Source organism: Macrobrachium rosenbergii, chromosome 56 (genome assembly GCF_040412425.1).
Source record: "Macrobrachium rosenbergii isolate ZJJX-2024 chromosome 56, ASM4041242v1, whole genome shotgun sequence".
Lineage (NCBI taxonomy): Eukaryota > Metazoa > Arthropoda > Malacostraca > Decapoda > Palaemonidae > Macrobrachium > Macrobrachium rosenbergii.
The window spans coordinates 57,981,914-58,007,097 of record NC_089796.1 but is presented as its reverse complement, the minus strand read 5'-3'; the positions used below and the strand labels follow the sequence as shown (position 1 = coordinate 58,007,097).

General features: G+C 39.7%; 1 protein-coding gene across 1 annotated transcript; it reads left to right on the top strand.

Moving 5' to 3' along the window:
* Positions 1 to 1,407: 1,407 nt before the first annotated feature.
* Positions 1,408 to 10,175, top strand: LOC136836406 (ras-related protein Rab-8B-like). The gene is made up of 4 exons (XM_067100613.1): positions 1,408 to 1,568; positions 8,962 to 9,142; positions 9,303 to 9,390; positions 9,943 to 10,175. The coding sequence occupies exons 1-4, from the start codon at positions 1,442 to 1,444 to the stop codon at positions 10,072 to 10,074; spliced, it is 528 nt and encodes a 175-aa protein (XP_066956714.1). The 5' UTR covers positions 1,408 to 1,441; the 3' UTR covers positions 10,075 to 10,175.
* Positions 10,176 to 25,184: the final 15,009 nt, after the last annotated feature.

The window sequence follows — 25,184 nt, the reverse complement described above, 5'->3', positions numbered from 1 at the left end:
TCAATACACTATAAATCAGAAAAACCAGTAAAAGCACCACCTTGGAGAGGGAATCTCACTCGAACGGAGCCTGGTATATGCTATGAATTAACTGCCAGAACCAAAATAAGGAGGAAGCCCGTAACTTCTTGGGTGAGCTAATCAAGGCACCAGGAACAAACATAATAAACGCCTCCAAACAGGAACTAATACATGAAGGGGAATTGATAAACACTCCCGAGAGAACCCCCTGCAGAAACCAGCTGCTGGTTCAAGTACTCACTTTTAATAAACCGATATATGACCCTGTAAACATTAATTTACGGGCCAATAAGAGTTTCACTAACAGTAAAACCCCACAAGAAAATTCTTTGCAGTGAAATTGTGAAAAGTATTTGAATTCAATCAAATTGACCAAAAAAGGTACAAGAAAAAGACTTCAGCAAAACACATACTGGGTGTAATGAGTAAGATGGCATTAGTGAGGTTGGCGGGCAGGTGTGCATTAGATCGGCTCCTCACGTTCCGGGGTTTGTCCATTGGGATATCTACAGAGTGCAGTCCTGTGGCAGTGACAGCAATCACTCACCCTTATCTATACCGACGTCTATTTCATAATAGATGTTCGATCCACCAAGTGTTAGCCCCAGCATTTCCTGATAAGCTTTTTTTCTCTGGTATATTTGCAATATCTATACCTAGAAATTCATTAATAATAATTTCACCTGATACAGGGACGAGCTCAGAAAATCATAATTTGAAGCTAAGTTTGTGAATAAGCTGAAAGGGAGTGGTACTGGAAGACGTTGAACTGGAACCAAGAGAGGTTTTAAATTACCATCTCTAGGGAAATTTTGAAATGCAAAACTGCAATATCACACTCTTAGTGAAGCCAAATAAAAAGGATAAAATCATGTTTAATACTATAAAACTGCATTAACTTTTATTAAAAAGGCAATTAAAATTTCAAGCATGGAGAACAGAACTTAGGAGTGTGAACAAGGAAAAAGAATACCACTTCCTGGGCAGACATTTATAAAAGTAGAGAGTAGATCTAATCATCTATACTTACATCAACAGAAGACAACTACAAAAGAGAAGAGATATCCTACTATCCTAGTACAGTACCTTTAAGTTCTATTTTCTTTATGCAGTATACAGTATAGGTATTTAGTCTGGTTACGTTTAAGCTTAGTTATGTTATGGGAATAGAGAAATTGTTACCTGGGAATAATCTTACATGCAACATATGGGATCAGGAAAATCAAAATTGGAAAGAGAGTACGCTAGTAAAACCTCTATAGGTTGTGTAATTTAAATTGGCAAAATGTGACAACTGAAGAGAAAATGTCCTGAATGTAGTTATCTAATCAGCATTAGTTACGAGAAAAGATAACATGAAGTTAGACTACAGGAAATGACAGCTCAGGCACACTTACTCAGTATTGAACAGAGAGTCAAAATGTCAAAACCATATGAGCATCTCATAAAAATTATCCTGATTGGTGATGCTGGAACAGACAAAACCAAAATTCTTCTCAAGTTTGCTGGTGTTGGACAGCAACAGGGTCCATTTATATCCACAGTAGGTAATGTTCATTGTTGTTTTAATGTGGTATTTTTAATCTTGTAAGGGGTATACTATGAAAAAAGTATCAATATGGAAAATTTCTAGATATAATTGTATTTTTCTTAGCTTCTTTTCATAATCCCATTCCAATCACCTCACTTTATCCCTGTAGCTGAAGGAAAAAAGTGGCTATGATAGAAGGAGAGTGAGTGAGGGCTTTTCCCCACTCACCCCACCATAGCCACCAGGTAACAACCTTGTTACAGGTAGTATCCTACTTACGATGGGGTTAGGTTCCATAAAACTCAAAGTTTGTTGGAAAAAATATATCTCTAATATAGCCTAGCCTACACTAGGATATTTAGTACCATCTATACATATATGGTAGTCTAGCCTACATTTTAAAGTATACAGTACTCTATACATATACGGTATAGTAATTATTAACATCAGCCAATTCTGGAGATTCATGCTAATTGACTTATGATAATTCAATACAAAGAGAAATTGAATAACAAATAAGAATTAGCTTAGCCTACGCTATGGTATATTGTATACAGTACATATACGGTTGCCTAGCCTACATTATACTGTATTCTATATTCACATATTAATATCGTGCTATACAAACATCAACATCACGAATATGCATCTTTTAGATGGATCTTTTAAAAAGTTATGCTTTACTTCACTGTATCTAGCAATATTATATGTATAATATCATATTGCTTTTGTATTATAAACTGCAATCATTGTTTTGGTTTGGAAATTGATTACACAGTAAGTTTATTTCACTGTATTTAACTAAGTTCAGAGCACTTTTCTTGCTTCTAGTTAGCATAAATGAATCTCTAGATACTTTATTTATATGGGACAAGGGTATTTTTCATTATACGAAGTGATTTTAAGTTGAAATATAACTTAAGTACGTCTCATTTGAAATTAATTTAGCTATTTTATTCACTGATAGATGATGTTGGTGGCATGTTTGTTTTGGGTAAAAAATCAAGATTCCATCTGCTATTTTCGCTTGATTTCATCATTATACGAGCTTTACGTATTTATCTTTTATCAGCGTGAAAACAGCAGTAATATTTGTTCTTTCACTTTCATGCCCAGTGGTTTTGATAAAAATACTTTTCTCTCCAATTTTATTTGCAGTCAAGTTTCATCCATGTTGCTGATGCACAATAATTTATAGTTATTAGCAGCTTGAACATTGTTTTCTCAGCTTGGATCTACAACTTGGAGCTTAAATTTAGCTGCATATTTCCGTAGTGAATAAGGGTATAATGTAAAAATATATCAATCCTGTTCAACTTAACCCTTTGCCAGAAGCCTATTTTCAAAAACGTCTCCATTATGCGGCGGCCTCCGAGGAAGGTAAGCGCGAAGCAGAAAAAAGTTTTTCAAAAAATCACAAGCGCGCTAGTTTTCAAGATTAAGAGTTCATTTTTGGATCCTTTTTTTCTCATTGCCTGAAGTTTAGTATGCAACCATCAGAAATAAAAAAAATATCATCATATATAAATATTGGAATATATGACAGCAAAAAAAAAAAACTTATATAATTTGTATACAAATCGAGCTGTAAGGAAAACAGTTGAAGCTAATGAGTTAATTTTTTTAGTTGTATTGTACTAAATTGCGATGATTTTGGTATATAACAGATTGTAAAACGATTAAAAACACAGAGAAAAATATTATCACAAAATGATGCATGAATTAAGTAGCGTGCGGACATAAAAGTTTTTTCAAAAAATTCACCAAAAATCAAAATATTGTGCTAGAGACTTTCCAATTGTGCCAAATGAAGGAAAATTGATTGAATATTACTAGGCTGTAAGTTTTTTAGCTTACAATTGCATTTTGAACCATTTCGATCGAGTTAAAGTTGACCGAAGGTTGATTTTTCTATTTATCGTTATTTCGATGTAAATATAAAAAAACTGTGAAGAGCTAAAGAATGATATATTTTTGTTGTATTCTGCATGAAATTGCGCACATTTTGATGTATAACACTTTATGTAACGAATAATATAAAACGAAAAAATTGGCAAGCTGATGCAAGAAATGACAGGATTTTCAGCGTCGTCCTTGTACGATGCGAGGAAATTTTTTCAAAAATTCACCAAAATCTACATATTGTACTAGAGACTTTCCGTTTGTTGCAAAATGAAGGTAAATGATTGATTGTTACTCGAATGTAATAATAATTAAAACTACGGATGCGTTTTCGATCATTTTGGTCAGTCAAAGTTGACCGAATGTTAAAATTTTGTCAGTTATCGTGATTTCGGCGAAAATATTAAAAAACTGTGAAGAGCTAAAGGAATGACATATTTTTTGTTGTATACTACATGAAATTGCGCACATTTTGATGTACAACACTTTATGTAAATGAATAATATGAAACGGCGAAAAAATTACGACAAGCTGCGTAAGAAATGACAGGATTTTCAGTGGAGTCCATGCTGAGCAAAGAAAGGAAAATTTTTTCAAGTACCAAAATCTAAATAATGTGCTAGAGACTTTCCGTTTGTTGCAAAATGAAGGTAAATGATTGATTGTTACTTGAATGTAATAATTATGGCTTACGGATGCGTTTTTCGATCACTTTGAGTGTGAATCAAAGTTGACAGAATGTTAAAAATTTGTCAGTTATCGTGATTTCAAGAAAATATTAAAAAACTGAAGAGCTAAAGGAATGACATATTTTGTTGTATTCTCATAAGGAAATTGTACACATTTTGATGTATAACACTTTATGTAACGAATAATATGAAACGGCGAAAAAAATTACGGCAAGCTGACGTAAGAAATGACAGGATTTTCATGCGAATGCGCGCTGTGAGCGAAGGAAAATTTTTTTTCAAAAATTCACCAAAAATCTAAATAATGTGCTAGAGACTTTCCGTTTGTTTGCAAAATGAAGGTAAATGATTGATTGTTACTCGAATGTATGAATTATGGCTACGGATCGTTTTCGATCATTCGGTCGAATCAAGTTGACCGAATGTTAAAATTTTGTCAGTTATCGTGATTTCGATGTAAATATTAAAAACTGTGAAGAGCTAAAGGAATGATATATTTTTGTTGTATTCTACATGAAATTGCGCACATTTTGATGTATAACTTACTTTATGTAACGAATAATATGAAACGACGAAAAATTACGGCAAGCTGACGCAAGAAATGACAGGATTTTCAGCGGAGTTCGCCACGAGCGGAGCGGAGGAAAATTTTTTTCAAAAATTCACTAAAATTCTAAATATTGTGCAGAGACTTTCCGTTTGTTGCAAAATTAGGTAAATGATTGATTGTTACTCGAATATAATAATTATGGCTTTACGGATCGTTTTTTCCATCATTCGGTCGAGTCAAGTTGACCAAATGTTAAATTTTGTCAGTTATCGTGATTTCGATGTAAATATTAAAACACTGTGAAGAGCTAAAGGAATTATATATTTTTTTGTTGTATTCTACATAAAATTGCGCACATTTTGATGTATAACACTTTATGTAACGAATAATATGAAACGGCGAAAAAATTACGGCAGGCTGACGCAAATGACAGGATTTTCAGTGGAGTTGATGCGAGCCGGAGGAGAATTTTTTTTTTTCAAAATTCACAAAAATCTAAATAATGTGCTAGAGACTTTCCGTTTGATGCAAAATGAAGGTAAATGATTGATTGTTACTCGAATGTAATAATTATGGCTACGGATGCGTTTTCGATCATTTCGGTTGAGTCAAAGATTGACCGAATGTTAAAATTCACTTTGGTTGCTGGGTCCTTACTCGGCATCCCAGTCTAAAAACTCGCCTTACACGCTCACTTCTGACGGGCGGTATGCGCCTTTCACGGTCCTGACGCCTTTGTGACATATCTACAAACGTCCTGTTGCAGCACGAATCACGCAAACACTCGCCAAAGTTCTGCAAAACACCGTCTGCGTCAAAATATCGCTCCCGCAAGGTGCGGCCGCTGGATGCTATCTAGGCGGCGTGGAGTAGGAGGGGGAATTCGCGCATGCCGTCTGGGTGATGCTCAAAAACAACACAACACCTGGATCCGTGAACTCCAGCATCTGCCAAGGCGTGATTTAGAAATCTTCATAAACCAGCTTATAATTATTTTTCCACGAATATTTAAAAAAGCATTTTCATTCGACATTTGCGTCCACTCGGCATTCGACAGACAATTTTTGACGACGTTTAAAACGTCCAACAGGCGTTTAAGGGTTAACGTCATTTGTAACATAATTACGGTAATTGTTTACTACCGTACGATGGTTGAAATACAAGCAAAACAGCTGTTGTTAACTGATTTGGTTATTAGGAAAACACCTGTTTCTCGTTCGGTTGTTTATGGCTGTACGCATTTACACGAGTATAACGTCACTAACAATACTTTTATTCTCTTTTACATTTTAACTAGAAAATGGGATAAAGACATGGAGGAAAAGAAGTTGGGCTATTGTAATTTGGTCTCTCTCGCTGCCTGATTGTATGCTGCTGCCTGCGGCCACACGAAATTTTAAAATATTTTCTAAATGTTGTCGTGACGGTATTAACCTTAAACGCCTATTGGACGTATCATGTGACTAAAATTGTCTATTGCGTCGAGTGGACGTGCACAACGTCGACTAAAAATTTCAACCTTCGGTCAATTTTTGACTCGACCGAAATGGTCGAAAAACGCAATTGTAGCTAAAACTCTTACATTCTAGTAATATTCAATCATGTACCTTCATTTTGCAACAAATTGGAAGTCTCTAGCACAATATTTCGATTTATGGTGAATTTTGAAAAAACTTTTTCTTACGACGTGGCAGTAACTCAGCCGAAAATTTCATAAATTCTTTCGTCATTTTTGTCGTAATTTTGCACTGTTCTATATTAAATAATACATTAAAGTTTTATATATGAAAATGTGCGCAATTTCATGTACAATGCAGCAAATACAACCCATGGGTTGTAGCTTTTATCAGTTTGGAAATATTTTCATATAAACCACAATAATGCCAAAATTTCAACCTTCGGTCAACTTTGATTTCGACCGAAATGGTCAAAAAACACAATTTTAAGCTAAACCTCTTACGATCTAGTAATATTCAATCATTTACCTTCATTTTGCAACCAATTGGAAGTCTCTAGCACAATATTTCGATTTATGGTGAATTTCTGAAAAAAAAATTTTTTCCTTACGTCTGCGCCTCGTAACTCGGCGAACATCTCAGAAATTCTTTTCGTCATATGTTGTCATAATGTTGCACCATTTACATTAGTCGTTACATAAACTTTATATATGAAAAATGCAATTTCATGAGGCTAACAGAAAATAGCTTATGGTTGTAGCTTTATCACTTTGAAATATTTTCACATAAATCACGATAACTGCCAAAATTTCAACCTTCTGTCAACTTTAACTCGACGAAATGGTAAAAAACGCAATTGTATAGCTAAAACTCTTACTTTCTAGTAATATTCAATCGTTTATCTTCATTTTGCAATAAATTGGAAGCCTCTAGTACAATATTTCGATTTATGGTGAATTTTTAAAAAACATTTTCCTTATGTCTCATGGTAACTCGGCGAACATCTCAGAAATTCTTTCGTCTCTGTTGTCGTAATATTTGCACCGCTTTAAATTAGTCGTTACATAAAGTTTTATATATGAAAATGTGCGCAATTTCATGTACAATACAACAAATAACTCATTATTTGTAGCTTTTATCAGTTTTGAAATATTTCCATATAAATCACGATAAATAGAAAAAATTCGACTTTTGGTCAACTTTAACTCGACCGAAATGGTTGAAAACTGCGAGTTAATAGCTAAAACACTTACAGTCTATTAATATTCAATCAATTAGCTTCATTTTTCAACAAACGGGAAGTCTCTGCTAATATTTCGATTATGGTGAATTTTTGAAAAAATAATTTTTTAATCCAGCGTTCACAATTCATAATCATTTTGTGATAATGTTTTCTCTGTGTTGCTTTGATCGTTTTAAAATTTGTTATATACCAAAATCATCGCAATTTAGTGTACAATACAACTAAAAAATTAACTCATTAGCTTTAACCGTTTTGCTTACAGTGTGATTTGTATACAATTATATCTGAGTTTTTTTTGCTGTCATATATTCAATATTTATATATGATAATGATATTTTTTCATTTCTGATGGTTGCATACTAAACTTCAGGCAATGACAAAAAAATGAGCTAAAAATGAACTCTTAATCTTAAAAAAACTAAGCGTGCTGTGATTTTTGAAAAAACTTTTTTCCGCTTCAAGCGCTTAACTCTCACCGGCACGCCGACATACGGAGAGACGTTTTTGTAAATAGGGCTTCGGCGTTAAAGGGTTAATTGCTAACCCCGTCACTAAATCGAATTATCGTTACTCAAGCAGTACCTGTATTTACTTGAATAGCCTTCTAGCTTGCGAAGAGGATATGCCCATATAAAAGGCCCTGGTTTTTATACCTAGGAAAAATACAAATTATTTTTGAATTTCTTATTTTCATGCTATGAATAATTTAAAATCCTATTGGCTGCCATATGGTAAACTCCACCAAAACTTTTGAATAGATATTTAGTATTACTTCATCTAAGGGAGGCATTTAAGAGATTTGCATGTATTTTTCGAATTTTGTTTTTGAGAACACAGTTCTTTGGTGTTTTTGCTTATGAAATACTCCCAGTGCCCAAAAGTTATCTCTTTACATCTCTTACATTATGAAAAGCCTCCTTGAAGTAAGACAAGATATTTTTTGTTTAATAAGGTTTATTATAACCAAGTCTTGGTAGTAAGGCAATAAAATTGTACAAATATTTCATATGACGTTACTCATTGCAAATTATGGAAAACATAAAAGTGCTGCGTAACAGAATTAAAGAACTCGCAACAAGTGACAAAAGTTCTGATCTTAATATGAGAGACATCTTCCAAATCCAGGCTAGTTACAACAGGTTAAGCAGTGGTCAAGACAACTGTTCCAGGATTAGTCTTAAAAGAATAAGCAATAAACACTGATTAAGGTAAGTTATTACACTGAAAGTTTCGAAGTTATTAGGCTCCTTCAGGGTAACTTATTCAAATTAATGCTGCATGATTGATGGATATGTAATGTGGCATCACAGTGTCTTTGGTCATCACTGTTGGATATAGAATATAAGTGACTTATAAAGAAAACTACTCTTATAGTCATTATTTTGCTGTCAATGGTTAGCTCATGTAAGAGGTTTAGTTTAGATAAGAGGATCTTCACAGTTATAGTTTTTGAATTTACAGTTTACAGAAACCTAATACAGTAGTCAAGCTTTCAACAATGAAAATACTGTACTGTACTATATTTGTGATTCTGTCGAATGATAGACTGTGCGTTTCTTCTCCATAAGGATGCGATTTTAAGATACGTGACCTGGAAGCCCATGGCCAGAGGGTACGACTCCAGATATGGGACACAGCTGGTAATGAGAAGTTTTTCAAAATAACGTCTTCCTACTACAGAGGAACAAAAGGAATTTTCCTTGTTTATGATGTAGCCAATGAAACAAGTTTTCACAATGTCAGAGCATGGTAATTGCTGTTTCTTCTTCCAGAAATGAAAATGCTTACCACTAGATTTTGATTCTATAATATTTCAATATTCAGTCTCTTTTGTAAACAATAAAAGTATTTTCCTTTGGAATCATATCATGTCTGCCTTTTTTGTTTTGTCTTAATTATGCAATTACAGGATGGAGAATATATCTGAGGCAACAGGAAAAGATGCTGTGGTCACTCTGTTGGGGAACAATTGTCATCTCAAGAGTGATGAAAGGCAGGTAAGGGAGAGAGTGGATTTGTCAAACAGCAGTGAAAACATTTGTGTAAATAAAATTAAGATACGTTGAGTAGCAAAATCCTATTATGCATTGCTATACGTGGAACATGCAGACATTGCTATATTTCATATTTTGTCCCTAATTTAAGATTGTAGCCCATATTGAGAACAAAACAGCTACAGGTATTGTCAGTGAAGACTTACCTATGAATTCCACAAATAATTCTGCTAAAGAAATTTACATGGAATGTCAAGACTGAAGCAGTAGTTATTTCAGTATTCATGTCCATACTCCAAACAATTTCCCAACTGAAGTGACTTTTTCAAGCCTATGATACATGCTCCTGACCCATTGTATAAAAAAACTATCCTTATGCAATCCTGCTTCACCCATCCATTTTCATATTTTGTGCAGAATTTCCCCATCAAATTTTGTTACACTGAATTATACAGATAGGTCTGAAGAATAATTATATTCCAGAATTACTTAGTAGATCATGAAACAACAGAAATTTCATTTTATTTATTTATTTATTTATTTTACTTTTTACAGGTTTCATGGGAAAGAGGCCAAGCACTAGCACAGGAAATGGATGTTAAATTTTTTGAAGTCTCAGCAGACATGGGAACTAATGTAGAAGAAGCTCTGAAAAGTCTTGTGCAAGATGTTTTAGCAAAGGTTTGAGAGAAACCTTTGAAATCTGGGAATATTATGCAGCACTGTAATTTATATGGCTTATTCATATAATAAAGGAGGTCATAAAGACTTTATCAAGACTAACAGAATTAATTAATTCTCATGTTCTGGTAGAGGAAGCAAAATACTGATTCGGATTTATATTGTAAGAGTAATGCAGATGTCTTGACAAAAACAAAAGTGAATATGGTAATAATTTAAAAATGTACTGTTTAAAGGGGGAAACCCTTGTTGGGTTAATCAGAATGCCTGTTTAGTTGATCATTTTAAGCATACAGTATACTAGACCACTGCAACTCCTAACCCAAGGTATGCTAAATAGAAACAAACAATTTTTCTTAAATCTTAAAAAGTTATGAATGCATAACAAGAATCATACAAAACACATATACTAAGTAACATCATACTTATTTTTAAGTTAGGGTTTTGTCTACAGCCACAACAGTCACAGCTGAAGGTATGTTGTGTATTGTAATACAGAATCATACCAAATACCTCAAGAAAAGTATAAAACACAGAAACATTTGGAACATCTTAATGTAGAGCAACCCAAAGGGTGGGGGCACAGGAAAGAACTTTACAGATCACTTGAGTAGACAATGGCTGGTCTTATTGAAGTTGAAGGGGAGAGAGCTAGATTAGTAGGAGCGAAGAATCAGGAGTTTTATGCTAATGATAAAAACTTAATCTTGGACTAAGAAAACAAGTGAAACTGAATTAAGTTCATGAAGGTGGGCATTGAAGGTGGTGTACTCCTTGCAACTTTTTTAATCCAAGTAGCTGACTTTTTACTGTAACTTTAAGTTAGCTAATGTTCTCTGACCTCTTAGTGGGATCTTCATCCTCAGAGCTTTCAGATGCAACCCTCACATCATTAAGGAAAGCAGTGGTATCAAAATATAGTAACATGTACGATGCCATGATCTATAGTCTGCAGAAGTCTAGTGTTAAATAGCAGAAGGATGGAGTGTATATGGCCACCTAATGTAAAATGTGTTAATACCAAACACCATAATAATGCTCAGCAACAGTATCAGACGAAATATGGGAGCTCAGGCAGACAGTGCAGGGGACAGAGAATAGTGAGCCCATTAGAGGAAAAGTTAATTTAAAAATGCATGTGATTATGATGAATATCAGACAGAATGTAAGAAGTAACTGCAGAGTCTGTGAATGACCAAAGCAGATACTGTATACTCTTTATACAAGCCAACAACCACAAACAGTATTATGAAACAAGAACAAGTACCAACAATCTTGAGGACTGCACTTACTCCATCAGGTAATGAAAAACAAATACCCACTGCAGCAGTCACCAGCTGCAATCTAGACAAATAACATCCACGCCATTATGATGCAAGCCTTGCTCACTCACCAGTCAGAACAAAACTTACATCAGCATCAGAAGCTCCATTCTATTAAAAAGTGCACACAGACAACGATTAATGATTGTTACCACACATGTATTGGTATAAAAAATAGTTCTGATAGAGTAGCTCAAAGGAGTTACTCTTATGGTTCCTCCAGTGTTCCATAAGACAACCAAATACCAAAGAATTCTCTCATGGTTAGTTTTGGCCAGATAGTGCCTTTTCATAGACACAGTGATAGAGTTTAAAGGTAATCAAGGCAAGAGGGCTCTTTCCCTTGCCTACAGCAATTACCTGGTTTCCATCAGTCATCTCATACAGATCTGACAACAGTGCATAAATTGGCTTGGGTCTCATTACTCTACTGGCCTGCATTTAAAGCAGATTGTTGTTACCTAGGTCTCTCCAAAAGAATTTCTATTTTGTGTTGCCTATTTTGGGGAAATTTGTGGATATTGTTGCAGGAAAGCTGAGTGCCTAGTCTTTTTCCATGTAAAAAGTTTTTGTTCCTTAATATTGTTGCAGTTAGTCATAATTTGTTAAATCCCATAGTACAGCACATCCTACAAAGTGGTGATTTGGGAGTAGGCTATGTTATGTGTTCAGATTTTGCTGTGAACTAAGAGTGTTTTCAGATTTCATTAGTTTGGAGGTCTATTACTGAAAATTTTTTAGCACTGAATAAATTTGTAGGTCCCAATGCTTGGCCTTTGTCCTAAATTCTACACTGTATTGTATGCTCTGTTACTCAAAATCATTATTTTTTCATCATATGTAGTTAATTTTAATTTTTGAAGTGGGAAGGAAAATTGTATTTTTAGCCAAACTTCTTGAATTATGAGATGACAACTGTGACTTGCAGTTTGCCCAGTGTGTTTTAACTAGTGGTTCAGGATTAAACTAAGCATTCCTGTTTTTTTTGTTAGTAATTCAGAAATATTTTAAATGAATTATGTACTGTAGAAATTTCCCAAGTTACCTTTAATATGGGGTTTTTTGTGTTATATGGGATTGTAAATGTGTATAGGCAGGTCCACTATTACAGTACTGTAGTATGTGTTACTCCACTGGATAGTGATGTCACAACTTTAAGTAAGACCCAAAATTCAGCTCCTCAGTGGGATGTAGCATATACTTTCCTGTACTGTTATTGATATTAAACTAATAGTTTTCACTGCTATATTAGTTACCAGTGCTACAAGTAGTCCCCGGGTTACGGCTGTCTCAACCTACAGCATTCTGTATATACAGCGGTTTTTCAAATACATGCATAAAAAGATTGGCTCCGTAACCACCGTAACTCGCTGGCGCTATAACAAGGTGAGAAAACCGGTTTAGGGAGCTGTAGCCACCAGGAGGGTTCATTATAAGGGGTCCCTCTTATGGGAGGGTTCACTATAAGGAGGGGAGAAAACTGGTGTATTACCAGCACAAAGCTTACAGTGAATGTTCTGGGTTACAGCAATTTCCGACTTATGGCAGGCCACTGGAATGGACCCCCACCGTAACCAGGGGACTGCCTTAATAGGAGCCATAACTCTCTTATTATTACAGTAGTTGATGATAATTTGAAGTACCATCCATTTCCATTATCATATTGTTGGTACTGTACTGTAATACTGATATGTTAAGTAAATTCCAGTTACAGACACATCTCTGAATGTTAACTGGATAGCCAATAATAAAATACAGTACCAATGAATAAAGCTTATTGATGTAGTATTTTACTGTAGTTTTGTTAGGCTGCCATTCGTTATAAAAATACACTAGTTTACAAATGTCAGAAGTACACCCGAAACCTCAATGGAGTATTCAAGCATGGACCCCCCTCGATTTGGGACCACCTTGATGTGGTGAGGGGGCTCTTGAACCCCGGGAATCTGTTCCTGGGTTTGAGTCCAAGAGTCCCACATACCATTATATTTTTCTTCGAATTAATTTTTGTGGAATTTTCCACTTTTCTAAAATTATTGGACCAGATAAACAAGAAAAGATATCATAACTGGGATTGGGTTTCTATCCGAAGCTAAATAATTAGGAAATGGTAGGACCATTGGCTGGCCGATAATGTTCGGACTAAAGGAGATATCAGGCGGAACTATTCTTTGAGCTGGACATGATTCAGAGGTCTGGTTCTGTGAATAGGACTCTTGGCACTCTATCTGGTTTGCCCATAACACAATTAGAGTGGGGATGATAGTACTCTCATAATACCTTCGGTCCTAGCAAGTGGGTTTGGCTTACACTTGGGCCACTATAATAATGTTGTGCCATCCTCTGTGGGGTAGGGTAGGGACACAGACATTTGGAGTCAGTTCTCTCATGTGCCATTGGTGGAAGAATAAACCCCATGAAAGGCTGATGCCTCCGTCATGGGGGCGGCTTTGGGCCATCTTGCCAAGTGGTTGACCATTGTGAGTAGGTAACGATGTCCTTCAGAGCGCGGGAGGGGTCCTACAATGTCAATGTGGACATGGGCGAAACAGCATTGTGGTTGATGAAAGGAGCCCACACCTGAATTTGTGTGATGCTGGAATTTGGAGAGCTGGCAGGAAGAACATTCACGGGCCCACAACTTTGCATCTTTCAATATGCTGTGCCAAAGGAAGCGCCTCTTCAGGAGGGTGGCTGTGGATCGTTCTGAAGGGTGTACCAGACCGTGGATGATGTCAAAGATGTGACATCTAAGTGCCTGTGGGATCCATGGGCGTGGGCGGCCAGTGCTGATATCACAGAGGATAGAGGTAGGGCTGTTGTCGTTGAGAGGGACGTCGTGCCATTGCAGAGACCTTGAGGTCTTGCAGGCATTGAGCTCTGGGTCCTGCTGTTGCTTGGCCGCCAGCTGCTTGTCATCGAGGCCGAGGTGTACTGCATCTATGAAGATTCTGGAGAGGGCATCAGCGACAGGGTTGTGTTTCCCAAGAACATGGCGAAGGGTGCAGTTGAATTCAGCGATGGCTGACAAGTGGTGGCGCTGACAGGGTGACCAGGCATCGGACTGTCGGTTTACAGAATGCATTAGTGGTAGATGGTCAGTTTGAAGGGTGCAAGATGTGGCCTCCAAAAAATGTCAGAAGTGTTTGATGGCGAAGTAAGCCGCCAGGAGCTTGCAGTCAAACATAGAGTAATTTTTCTCTGTCTTGTTAAGTTTCCTGCTTAAAAAAGGCGAGGGGTCGAGGACAACCATGGATGATCTGCTCCAAAACGGCTCCTATGGCTATGTTGCTGGCGTCCGTGGGCAGCAAGAGAGAACAATCTGGTGCAGAGAAAGAGAGGGCGGTGGCCTTGGAGAGGACATTTTTGGAAGAGGTGAGGGCGGCTTCCTGTGGGGATTCCCAGGCGAGGGCTTTGGGCTTGCCCTTGAGGACTTCGTAGAGTGGGGCCAAGGTCGAGACGATGTCAGGCAAAAAGTGATGATAATAGTTCACCATTCCAAGGAATACATGTAGACCCTTGATGGTGGTTAGGGTAGGGAACTTTCCGATGGCAGCGACCTTCTCTGAGAGGGGCTGGACGCCCTCAGGTGTTATGAGGTGCCCCAAGAATTCTACCCTCTTGGTGGCGAAGGAGCATTTGTCGTATCGGACGACGAGGCCGTTTCCTTGTAGGAGTTGGAGGACATTGTGCAGGTGTTGGAGGTGCTCTTCCTTTGATGCAGAGAAAATTAAAATGTCGTCGACTTAACAGATGAAGAAGGGAAGGTCTCCCAGGATGCCGTCCATCAATAGCTGAAAAGTGGCGCCCGCTGCAGAGGCCAAAGCAGGAGTATTTGAAGGTGAAGGTGCCAAAGGACGTTGTGATGGCAGTCTTCAGGATGTCTTCAGGATTCAAGGGGACCTGGAAGTAACATTTGATAAGGTCCAGCTTTGAGAAGATTTTTGCACCTTGTAGGAAGATGGTCACATCTGTGATGTCAGGAGGGGGCAGTGCAGTGGTCAGCCTCTGTGATCACGTTTCAGCCTTCTGTAGTCCCTGCATGGCTGTAGGATGCCATCCTTTTTTCTTGCTATGTGGAGGGGAAGTGCCCAAGGACTGGATGCCTTTTGACAAAAACCCATCTCCATTTCTGCGAAGGTTTTCTTTGCAGTGGTGAATTTTTTGGGTGGAAGATGTTGGAAATGGGAGTGTACAGGAGAGCCCGAGGTTTTAATGTGGTGGAAAATACAGTGTACCATGCTTGGCAGGGATTTGATGAGATTGTTGTAGTTCAGGTTTGAAAACACTGGGTATGGGGCGAGCAGGTATGCAAAATCATCTGTGGAATCGATGACTTGGAGGGTGAGTTCTGTGGGGCTGCAGTGATGGGTGTTGTGGACAGATCAGTGGCATTGATGAGGCTGTTGGCAACGTCCACAAGCAGTTGGTGGTGTCCCAAGAAGTCCGCCCCGAGGAAAGGTACTGAGACGTCCACAACGATAAGCCACCAGTGGTACTTTCTGTCGCTGAGGTTAAGGGCGAGATGCTTCTGACCGAAGGTGAGGATGGGAGAGCCATTGGCAGCTGAGAGTCGGACAATGGATGGCTGTGGGCGTTTGGTTGGTTGACTTGAAAGGAATGGCAAGCCCATGTCAACCAAAAAGTGGGTACCTGTGGCAGAATTGAGGATAAAAAAGACAGAGGTGCTGATAGAGCACGCAGGATTGGATTGAGGGATACGCACCTGCTACATCTACTGCAAGTGGTGGTAACCATGGGCATCCTGGGAGGCAGTTCTTGGCAGCAGGGCCGAATTTTCTGTGGTATCGTCAAAGCTGAAATGGCGGCGATTGCTGCTGCATGTGGTCAGCACCCTTGGGTTTCTAAAGGCAGAATAGATAGCGAGTTTGTCCTGGAAGTTTGCAAAGGTTTGACGGCCATGGTGGCCTCTGGTGCGTTAAAAAGCTTATCTGTTGCTGAAGGGTTGGATGTTCCTTGAAGGGTGACGAAGACAGGGGCGTGTCGGCGGTTTGCAGCAGCGTGGGCATCCATCAGATTGTCTGCTAGGGTGGTGAGGGAATCGTTGGGTGTGTCTTCGATGTTGGTAAGTGCTGCCCTTATTGACGCTGTCAGGCTCTGCGGCCAGAGTCCCTTGAGGATGTCATTGGATCTGGGAGAACTGTCTGCTGCAGGAGGAAGATGGGCAGGGGCTCTCATTTCAAGAAGGGCAGCGGATTGGCATTGATCACCCAAGGGTTGCTGTGCTGCGTCGAAGATCTGTTGTACATGAACGGCTGGGGATGGTGAGAATCTGTCCAGTAGGACCTCCTTCAGGTCTTCATACTGCGTGACATTGGTGTCCTTAGCATCCAGCCACTCCATCAGCTGGGTAAAGAGGTGGTCCAGCGGGGTGGCAAGGACGTAATCTACCTTGGACGACGAGGACCGTACGCCCTTGATTCAAAGTGTGACTTCGGCCCAACAGAACCAAGTGTAGGCGCTAGTCAGTGTGAAAGTTGGAAGCTTGACCTGGGCAATGGTGTTGGAAGGAGTGGCAGAAGGGGAGGGCAGTGTGTCTTTGTTGGACGTCTTATGCATCTTTGCTGAGTGTTGGTGTGGAAGGGTCCCCACTTTAGCAGGATAATTAAGACGAGAAGTATGATCTTAAAGTGATTCTTTATTAACAAACTACAGTGGTATTTATATGAATTGCTGACCAATCAGCAGCCAGGAAATTTACATAGTTACTAACAAACCAATAATGAACATGCATTCGATTTTAGACTATATTTTCTGAATACAGGAAGTGAGAGTTCCGTTCTGATGGCGAAGTGCTGAAAGTCGCAGATTTTTGGTTATCGGTGCCTCTGTTAGTTATGTAGCAGAGCCAATACCCTATTATCAGTGCCGACAATGGAAATCAGCGATTTTCTACGCCGAAAATTACAGATTTTCATCGCTAGACAAGCCCAGTAAAACTGGATTGCCGATAACTGGGGACTGCCTGTACTGTACAGTATATGAAATCGGCGCCTGTCCTGCTGGCTTGATGCGTTGCCAAGGAGAATGGCATGAGAACCATGGTCCGAAAACCAGGTGCGATCCAGGTGCCCGTGAAGTAGGTGCTGGTCTGTCGGCTCAAGGAGTGCAGTGTGAGAACCTACTCACGTGGCACGAGATCAAGAGTCTTACACTGGGATAGCTGCCCCAGTATTGGGCATGAAGTGGACCTTGCCACTGAATTTTTCCCTCCTGAATCTGGAAGACCTAGGGGGACCAACTATGTTTTTGCATGAGAGGGATCCCTCAAAAGAATATCTAGGCTCCCGCCATGCAATAACATGATGTTGAGAATGACCCTGCTAGGGGTCCCCCGCTATCCTTGGCATACAGTTTTACCCATGCAGTAACCTGCTGTTAAGGAGGATCCTGATAGGGCCAACGTCCTCTCCATGAAGTACTTTTTTACCCATGCAATAACCTGCTGCTGAAGAGGAATCCCAACAGGGCCCAACCTTCTTACCCATGAAATTCCTGTCCATTCGAGGGACTATGGTCCTTCATTAGACTCCCATGACTTTGCCTGGCAGCAACAGTGCATTTACCCAGGCCTGATTTGCCCAGGGCAGTTGTCTCTATCAAGCAAATTCTGTCTGAGGCTTGTTAAGAGGCTCTGAACAAGATAATGCAAAGTATTAGGGATGTCCTCAGTACTGACCACCAATATATCGGAGCCACCGTTGAAGATTCCTGATGAGAATTCAAAACAGCTCTAAGAGAGTTGGGGGTTATCTCTAAGACTTTAAAGTCATCCAAAGAGAGACTATAAGTCCTCAAAAGCCACCAGTGTAAGGATTAACCCACAAAAAAGAATAAATAAAAATGAAAAATTAATGAATGGATAAAAAAATGCCATGTAGATCCCTTTAGAATTATAAGACACTCAGAGGTACAGTTCCTGTTTTCTTAGTTTCAACATTCTAATATTAGACTATAACCCTTGAAGCTGGGATGTGTCAGTAGCACCAATAATTGCCCTGATACCAGTACACATATTGATAATCCATGGCATGATGCCTTAATGTGTATCTTTTCACTAGATGGTAAATACCTCGCCAACAAAAGGAAACAATTGAGGTGGAATTTGCAGGACACTTCTGCTTTTTCTTTAGCAGGCTTTTAGAAACTGCCAAAGGAAACAGTCATCCTTCCTGCTAGTAGGGCAACAAAAGCCATTGATGCACCCCTTCATTTATTTTAATGGATATTATGGTACCTCCACAATCCTGGAGCAGCAATAACCCTTCGGATGGCACCAGCCTTCTGCCCTTCACTTCCATAACAATCAGTCATATGGAGGCAGAATTTAAGATCTTTGCAGTATCTGAGAAGCATAAGAAAATAGTAGAAATAAAGGTATTTATTTCGATGGTCCCAGTATTTGCAACTTCACAGAGAAATTAATAACACTTGCCCATCCTTTTTAATGGTAAAATTTCCCAATCATGTGGCCACCCAGGAGTTTGGTGCCTTTATGGGCCAAATCTCAGATGTAACAGCCACTTTTGAGTTCCATGAAAGGTCCCACCTCTTTTCTGTCCTAACTTCGTCCACTCTTCTGGAAGTAACTTTAAAGTAGCTCTTAGAGTTTTTGAGGACTGTTTGATTACAGGAGCAAAGCTTTTTCTTTTTTGTAAATCCTATGGGGGCATTCGAGGATTTCATGGAGTAGCACCCTAGGGTCAGAAGAGGGTTATTTGCTGCAATTTCCAGATGACTACTGTTGTCCAAGTACTTCACTCATTCCATGTGGGACTTTGACTTCTTCTATCGATCTGAAAGAGACATAACAAACACATTCTTATTACATTCCCTTCCATCCCTTCCTAGGGTTTTTGGATAGGGAGGACAGGTGTCAGATTCAAGGTCAGGCCCTTTGCATTAGATATCGCACTGAGAATCTTCACAAAATTAGCAGCAATTGTTGTTCAGAAACTCAGAAAAAGACATTCATTTGCTAGCCTACCTGGCAATTGGCTAATAGAAGAGCTATTGAAGAAGAGTGAAGTGTGTCTATGAAACCTGAGAGTGGTAGTCAGCAGACTCCAATCAAAGGGTTTCCTGATAAACCAGAATAAGTCCCACCTCACACCCAGTAGGCATTTGTGTGGTTGGGTCTTTGTTTGGGATATCTTTGCAGTTGGTTGTCTTTCTAGCTAGACTCAGCCCAGAATAATTAAGGATCTGCAAAGGTTCCTTACCTAATCTGAGGTTTTCAAGTGAAGTGGGCAATTACGAAGATATTCCACCTGTGGACTGGGAAGGGAACTGATTCCTTCATCCATGTGGTATTTAATATGCTCAGATGCTTCCTTCATAAGTTGGGGAGGCCACTGGGAGGATAGTCAAGTAGTGTGAAGATGGTCACCTGTTTGGGGAGGTGCCACTTCAGTTTTCCTAGAGCTGATGGCTGTCTTCCTGCCTCTCAGAAAATTGGACCCACATTTTGTTGGCCTAGATAATATGATGGCAATGACTCATATCAAGAGGTCAGGTTCCTGCTCAGCCCCTCTGTGCATTCATGCTGTCTATCCTACGGATAGACAGCATGGGGTTGCTCAGTGCCATAACAGATTCCCTGTGAAGGTGGATGGCAGCCTCAATTGAGTGGATACTGAACAAACCATCCTTTCAAATCATTGCTAAACATGCTTCCGCATCTGGAGGTGGACCTCTTTGCCACATGCGAAAACTGTCAACTTTAATTGTGTGTCTCCGAGCCTGGACAGTCAGGCAATAGCAAGGGATGCATTTCTACAAGACTGGAACAAGTGGAGAAAATTTGACCTTTTTTGTCTGTTGTTCCAGGTTTTAAACAAACTGCTAACTTTCAATGGAACCACCTACCCAGTGGCCCCAAACTGACCAAAGAATCATTGATCCTACTGCTTCAATAATTGCAAGAAAATCAGTTCTAATACTGTCCACTGTTCTGTCCCAGATATGAGGAAAAGTCAATATGAGGGCCTCAGAACCAGAAGGTTGTAAACGCCACTTTTTAAAAAATGAGTAAATTGCCCTCAAAGTCTAGCATTCATTACTCTGCTTCTAAGAAAGATATTGATTTAAACTAAGTTTCTGTATGAAAGCCCTACTCTTTTAGAATTTTTGTGAAAATTTGAAAAAAATTGTAGGGTGCACTTTGCTAGCATTCAAAATCCGCCTAACCCTCACATTTGTTTATATTCTGGTCATAACCAGCACTTAAACCATAGTTAAATGTGTAAAATGATAATAAGGTGTTATTATATTCGTGATGTAACAACAATGGATGTAATATACCAATAATAATAATAATAATAACATTGATGAGTAATCAATATAGTGTGATGGAAAATAATAATAATAAAATAATAATAATAATTAATAATAATAATAATAATAATAATAATACAGTAATAATGACGATGATAACCTTCCATCATCATAATGTTTAACCATTAAAGCGGCTGGCCTACATTACGTGCAGAGCGCGAGTTTGTCTACACCCAGAAACATATTCTTGCACTGCATCGTGCAGTAACTAACACCATTTCTTTTCATGACGTTCATTCCTTGTCCTTTTTCTTCCTCTGGGCGTTGCACGACATCATAGTGATCACTTTCACTAACAGAGGAAGACATAATGGCAGCTAAATAAGGGATAATAATAATAAAAAACAAATCACAACACTACGGACATTCAATTTTAGCATGAAAATCACTAGACTGGGAATGTAAACAATAGCGGGGGAATGTAAACTACTTGCGGTGATTGGCTGACACTTACAGCCCCTTATGCTGGAAAATGCTGATTGGCTCAGAACTGAATACCGTTTAGTGATGCGCGCTCTCATTAGCTCCCTCTGAGCTGCTGCACAGCAACCTTCTGGTTGTAACTGAGCTCTTATGAGGCTGTAAGCTCCTGTAGCGACATCACGTTCGTTCATTTAGCTAAAATTGATCATTTCTACTGTTCCAGTAGGGATTTCGACCTTACTGAAATGGCTGACTAGCATAGAAATGCACAAATAGACAGAGAAACGTTGCCCATCTACTGGTATGCCTAACTCCAAATCGGTGGGGGTGGCATTTACAACCTTCTGGTTCTGAGGCCCTCATATATGCATCCTCTTTTCTGAGTCATGGCCTTCATGTGTGGATTTTTTTTAACCTAGTCTCGCATGAAGATTATTCACCTAACATTGCTAGGTACAAGGTGCAAAAACTACAGACTTCATTCATCCAGTCTGTATGGAGAGAGTGGTTGGATTACCTCCACTCTGAGAGCTAGTTTAACCTATCTATTTGAGGACAAGCACCATGTGGCTATTACATATATGTCATACAAGGCTATGTTATTGAAGCCCTTGCTTTAAGGGTACAGCATTAATTCAAATATAGAAGTTTTTAATTCACTTCCTGGTCCTTTGCATTGCAAAGACTGGCTTCTGCAAGGCTTCCCATTACTGAGTCCCTGAATAAGTTTCTTCGACCCTTGTCATCAGTAGTCCTAATGCAACTACACCTTAATGCTCCAATAGGCAGTCCTTTTGACCGTCTTGGCTCCACGGCTCTTTTAGATGGGGACAACGATCATGACCCGCTTAGCTGTCGTTGTTTTGCTGGCTTGTCATTTCTGGCCAAAAATGAGGACCCTTTGAAGAAGAAATCCCCTATTCTTCTAAGGGATCACAGTTACAGGTAAGACAAGTCCACCCAGTTCAAGCCTTCCAGGTTTACCTGGATGCCATGGAAAACATCCCAGATAGTCCTTTTATCTTACAACCTATCACAAACAAGCCACTTTCTCTAGGTAAGAATTGTATCGGTATCTAACTAGGAAGGTGGAACGTACTCCTTCCTGGTTTGCATAGCATCGGGGGTGTAGATTTGCTCCCCAGTTTTGTTAGATCATTCGCCACCGAAAAGCGTCACCAGAGGCAGTGTGTTGGTAAGTGACATGTTAAGTCCCGGTCCCATAGATACCTTTGTAGAAAACAAAGGGCCTTCTCGTTGCCATGGTAATTCTAAGATATTGCTGGGGAGGGGAGCAATAATGCTATATCCCAACATGACATAATTTGTTTTTTCCTATCTTTCATTGAACCCTAAAGGGTATCCTGAATAAAAGAAGGCAGGTAAAAACTTATGTGACTTTATCATGGGCCATTTTTTCTTCGGGGTTGTTGGGATTTTATAATCAAGAGCTAGGACATTGACCCTGTCAATTTCATATGTATGCTCCTTTGAGGACAAAGTGGCCACTATAAAAAAAACTGGATTTTTATAGAAAAAAAATACTATTTTTGGCAGCCTCTGTGAGTCCTCACACACACCCACATTCCACGACGAAAAGGCATTGAAATGTGTGGTGAGTAATTTTTCTTTCACAGACCTTTCTACTAGTGTGGATCTTAGCCAGTTTGTGCAGTTGTCACATCTATATGAAAAGGAAGAAGGAAAACTTGGTAATCATTGTAGGCAAGGGAAAGAGCCCTCTTGCCTTGAGGCTTTTTATACTCGGTCACTGCTGTCCAACAAAGGTGTTCTTCTGGCCAAGACCAATTATGTCTTATGGAGCCCTAGAGGAACAAATAACAAATTTAAAAGTAATTTGTGTTTTTTCTAACTATACAAACCTGAAGTCTTGATAGTTTAATGCTACCCCCAAGCTGACACAAGTTTACCTGGGCTGAAAGTAAAGTGACACACTGCTGACTGGGTGGGTGGGACACACCCACCCAGTCATTTGGTAGTTAACTACCATACAACCTTGTTAAAAGTTTAATGGCAAGTTCCAGCAATGATGATGGTAATTCCTATAATTAAGGCCTAAAGTTTATAGTTGGGAAAAATACAAATCACTTTTAAATTTGTTATTATCCACTCACAAGAGTTCTGGACCTGTCAGAGATTTTGTGTCAGTAAATTAGAATATCTTGAACTTGTCTCTTACTCACGCCTCGTTATACTGGTGATCCCAAAGGTGACCAACACCGCCACGGCAAGCACCAGCCCACCCAGCGACAATGCTGCAGCAGCAAACATCCACCTACTGCCCTTCACAACCCACAACCTAGAGGCCTGGTTCTTCAGAGCAGACCATCTTAAGGCCAAAGAAAATCTCTTCATCTCACAAAGCCAATACCGTCCTCAAGTTCCTACCAGACGACATCTTCGAGCAGATCGCAGAATGGCTTGCTGACCAAAGGACAACCATCAACTATGAATGTAGAAGGCCCGACTAAGGTCATCCGTCAGCATACCGCCCGGCCTCAGAACTAGGAAATTCCTAGACCATGTAGGGGCAGTAATAGCAGACCAGCAGCCGTTGCACATCTACAAGCAACTATGGTGGCTAATTATAATCCCTGCCACAGACGGCCGCCCAGAAACTACGTTGGACCTTGTGAGAGAGGTCCTACTTACAAAATTACCGCGCCAAACAGTCACAACCATCCCCAATGCAACAACCATGGACCTTGATGATTTTACTTTAGACAATCGACACCATCCACCTGGCCTACAAGTTGATGGGGCCCAACCAACCATAGCAACAGCTACCCCACAGCCACAGCAGCTGACCAACACAGAGACGGACAGCGGTCCAGAGGGCCCCGCCACCCCCATACACCACTACCAGAGCTCCAGGTGGAAAAACTAACGAAAACACCAGCCCAACCCAGAAGAACGTCTTAAGGGCATTTGTTTCTACCACTGGAGGTTCAGGAATGAAGCCCAAAAATGTGAAAATAATTGCCACGTCAAAAAACATGCAAAAATAAACATCAGCGGCGGGCAGACTGGTTACCTCGCAAGAGACACTGCACCTGTTTTCTGCTGTCTTTATTCCAGGTACAGGGAAAAAGACTCGACGTGTTTTTTCATTGTAGATGAAACATCAAATACGAAGTTCCTGGTCAACACTGGCGCATTCAAATCATTCGTGTCAGCCAACCCACACACACACACACACACCTCAATCCAGCTCCCAGCACCATACAGGCGTCCATTGCCAGTGGAACCCCGCTGAAAATTTACGGGAAAAGGACCATGAAGGTATCATCTCGCACTTTTATGAGCATACATGCTGGTACACGTAGTGAAACAGTGGCTGATCACACTACCCACCCCCATAGCCCCACCCCCACCGACTCCAGCACCAGCGATAGTTCGCCTCCTACAGGAATTCCTGGAGGTATTTAAGGACAACCTGCAGCAAACCCCCAAAGCACCACGACCAGCACCACACAGCCACTGAAGGTCCCCCAGTGCATGCCTGTTTTAGACATTTGGCCCTAGAAAGACTCGCCCATGCCAAACAAGCCTTCCAGGACATGGAATGGGCAAGAATATGCCAAAAAGCCTCCAGCCCCTGGCATCTCCCCTACACATGGTACTAAATCCTGACGGCATATGGCAATCCTGCAGCAACTACTGGAGACTCAACATCAAAGACAGTATCTGACAGGTATCCACTGCCAAACATCGCTGACCTAACCAACCAGATGGAAGGCACCAAAATATTTACGAAGAGTGACCTGTTGAAGGGATGCTTTAAATCCCAGTCGCAAAGGAGGACACAGAAAAAATGTTCATTATCACCCCTTTTGGCACATACACCTTCAACTACAGCTGGTTCAACCTTCAGAACTCAGGTGCGACCTTCCAACATCTGATGGGCGAAATCCAGGGCAACCTACCCTTCTGTGTCGTTTACGTCGATGATATGCTGATATTTAGCCCCAACATCAAACAACACTTGAGAGA

Bases quoted from the DNA above. Each gene is read 5' to 3' on its own strand.
- LOC136836406 (XM_067100613.1), top strand. From the start codon at position 1,442: ATGTCAAAACCATATGAGCATCTCATAAAAATTATCCTGATTGGTGAT. The intron at 1,569-8,961 runs GTAATGTTCATT...CTTCTCCATAAG, and splicing joins TCCATTTATATCCACAGTAG to GATGCGATTTTAAGATACGT. The intron at 9,143-9,302 runs GTAATTGCTGTT...ATGCAATTACAG, and splicing joins TTTCACAATGTCAGAGCATG to GATGGAGAATATATCTGAGG.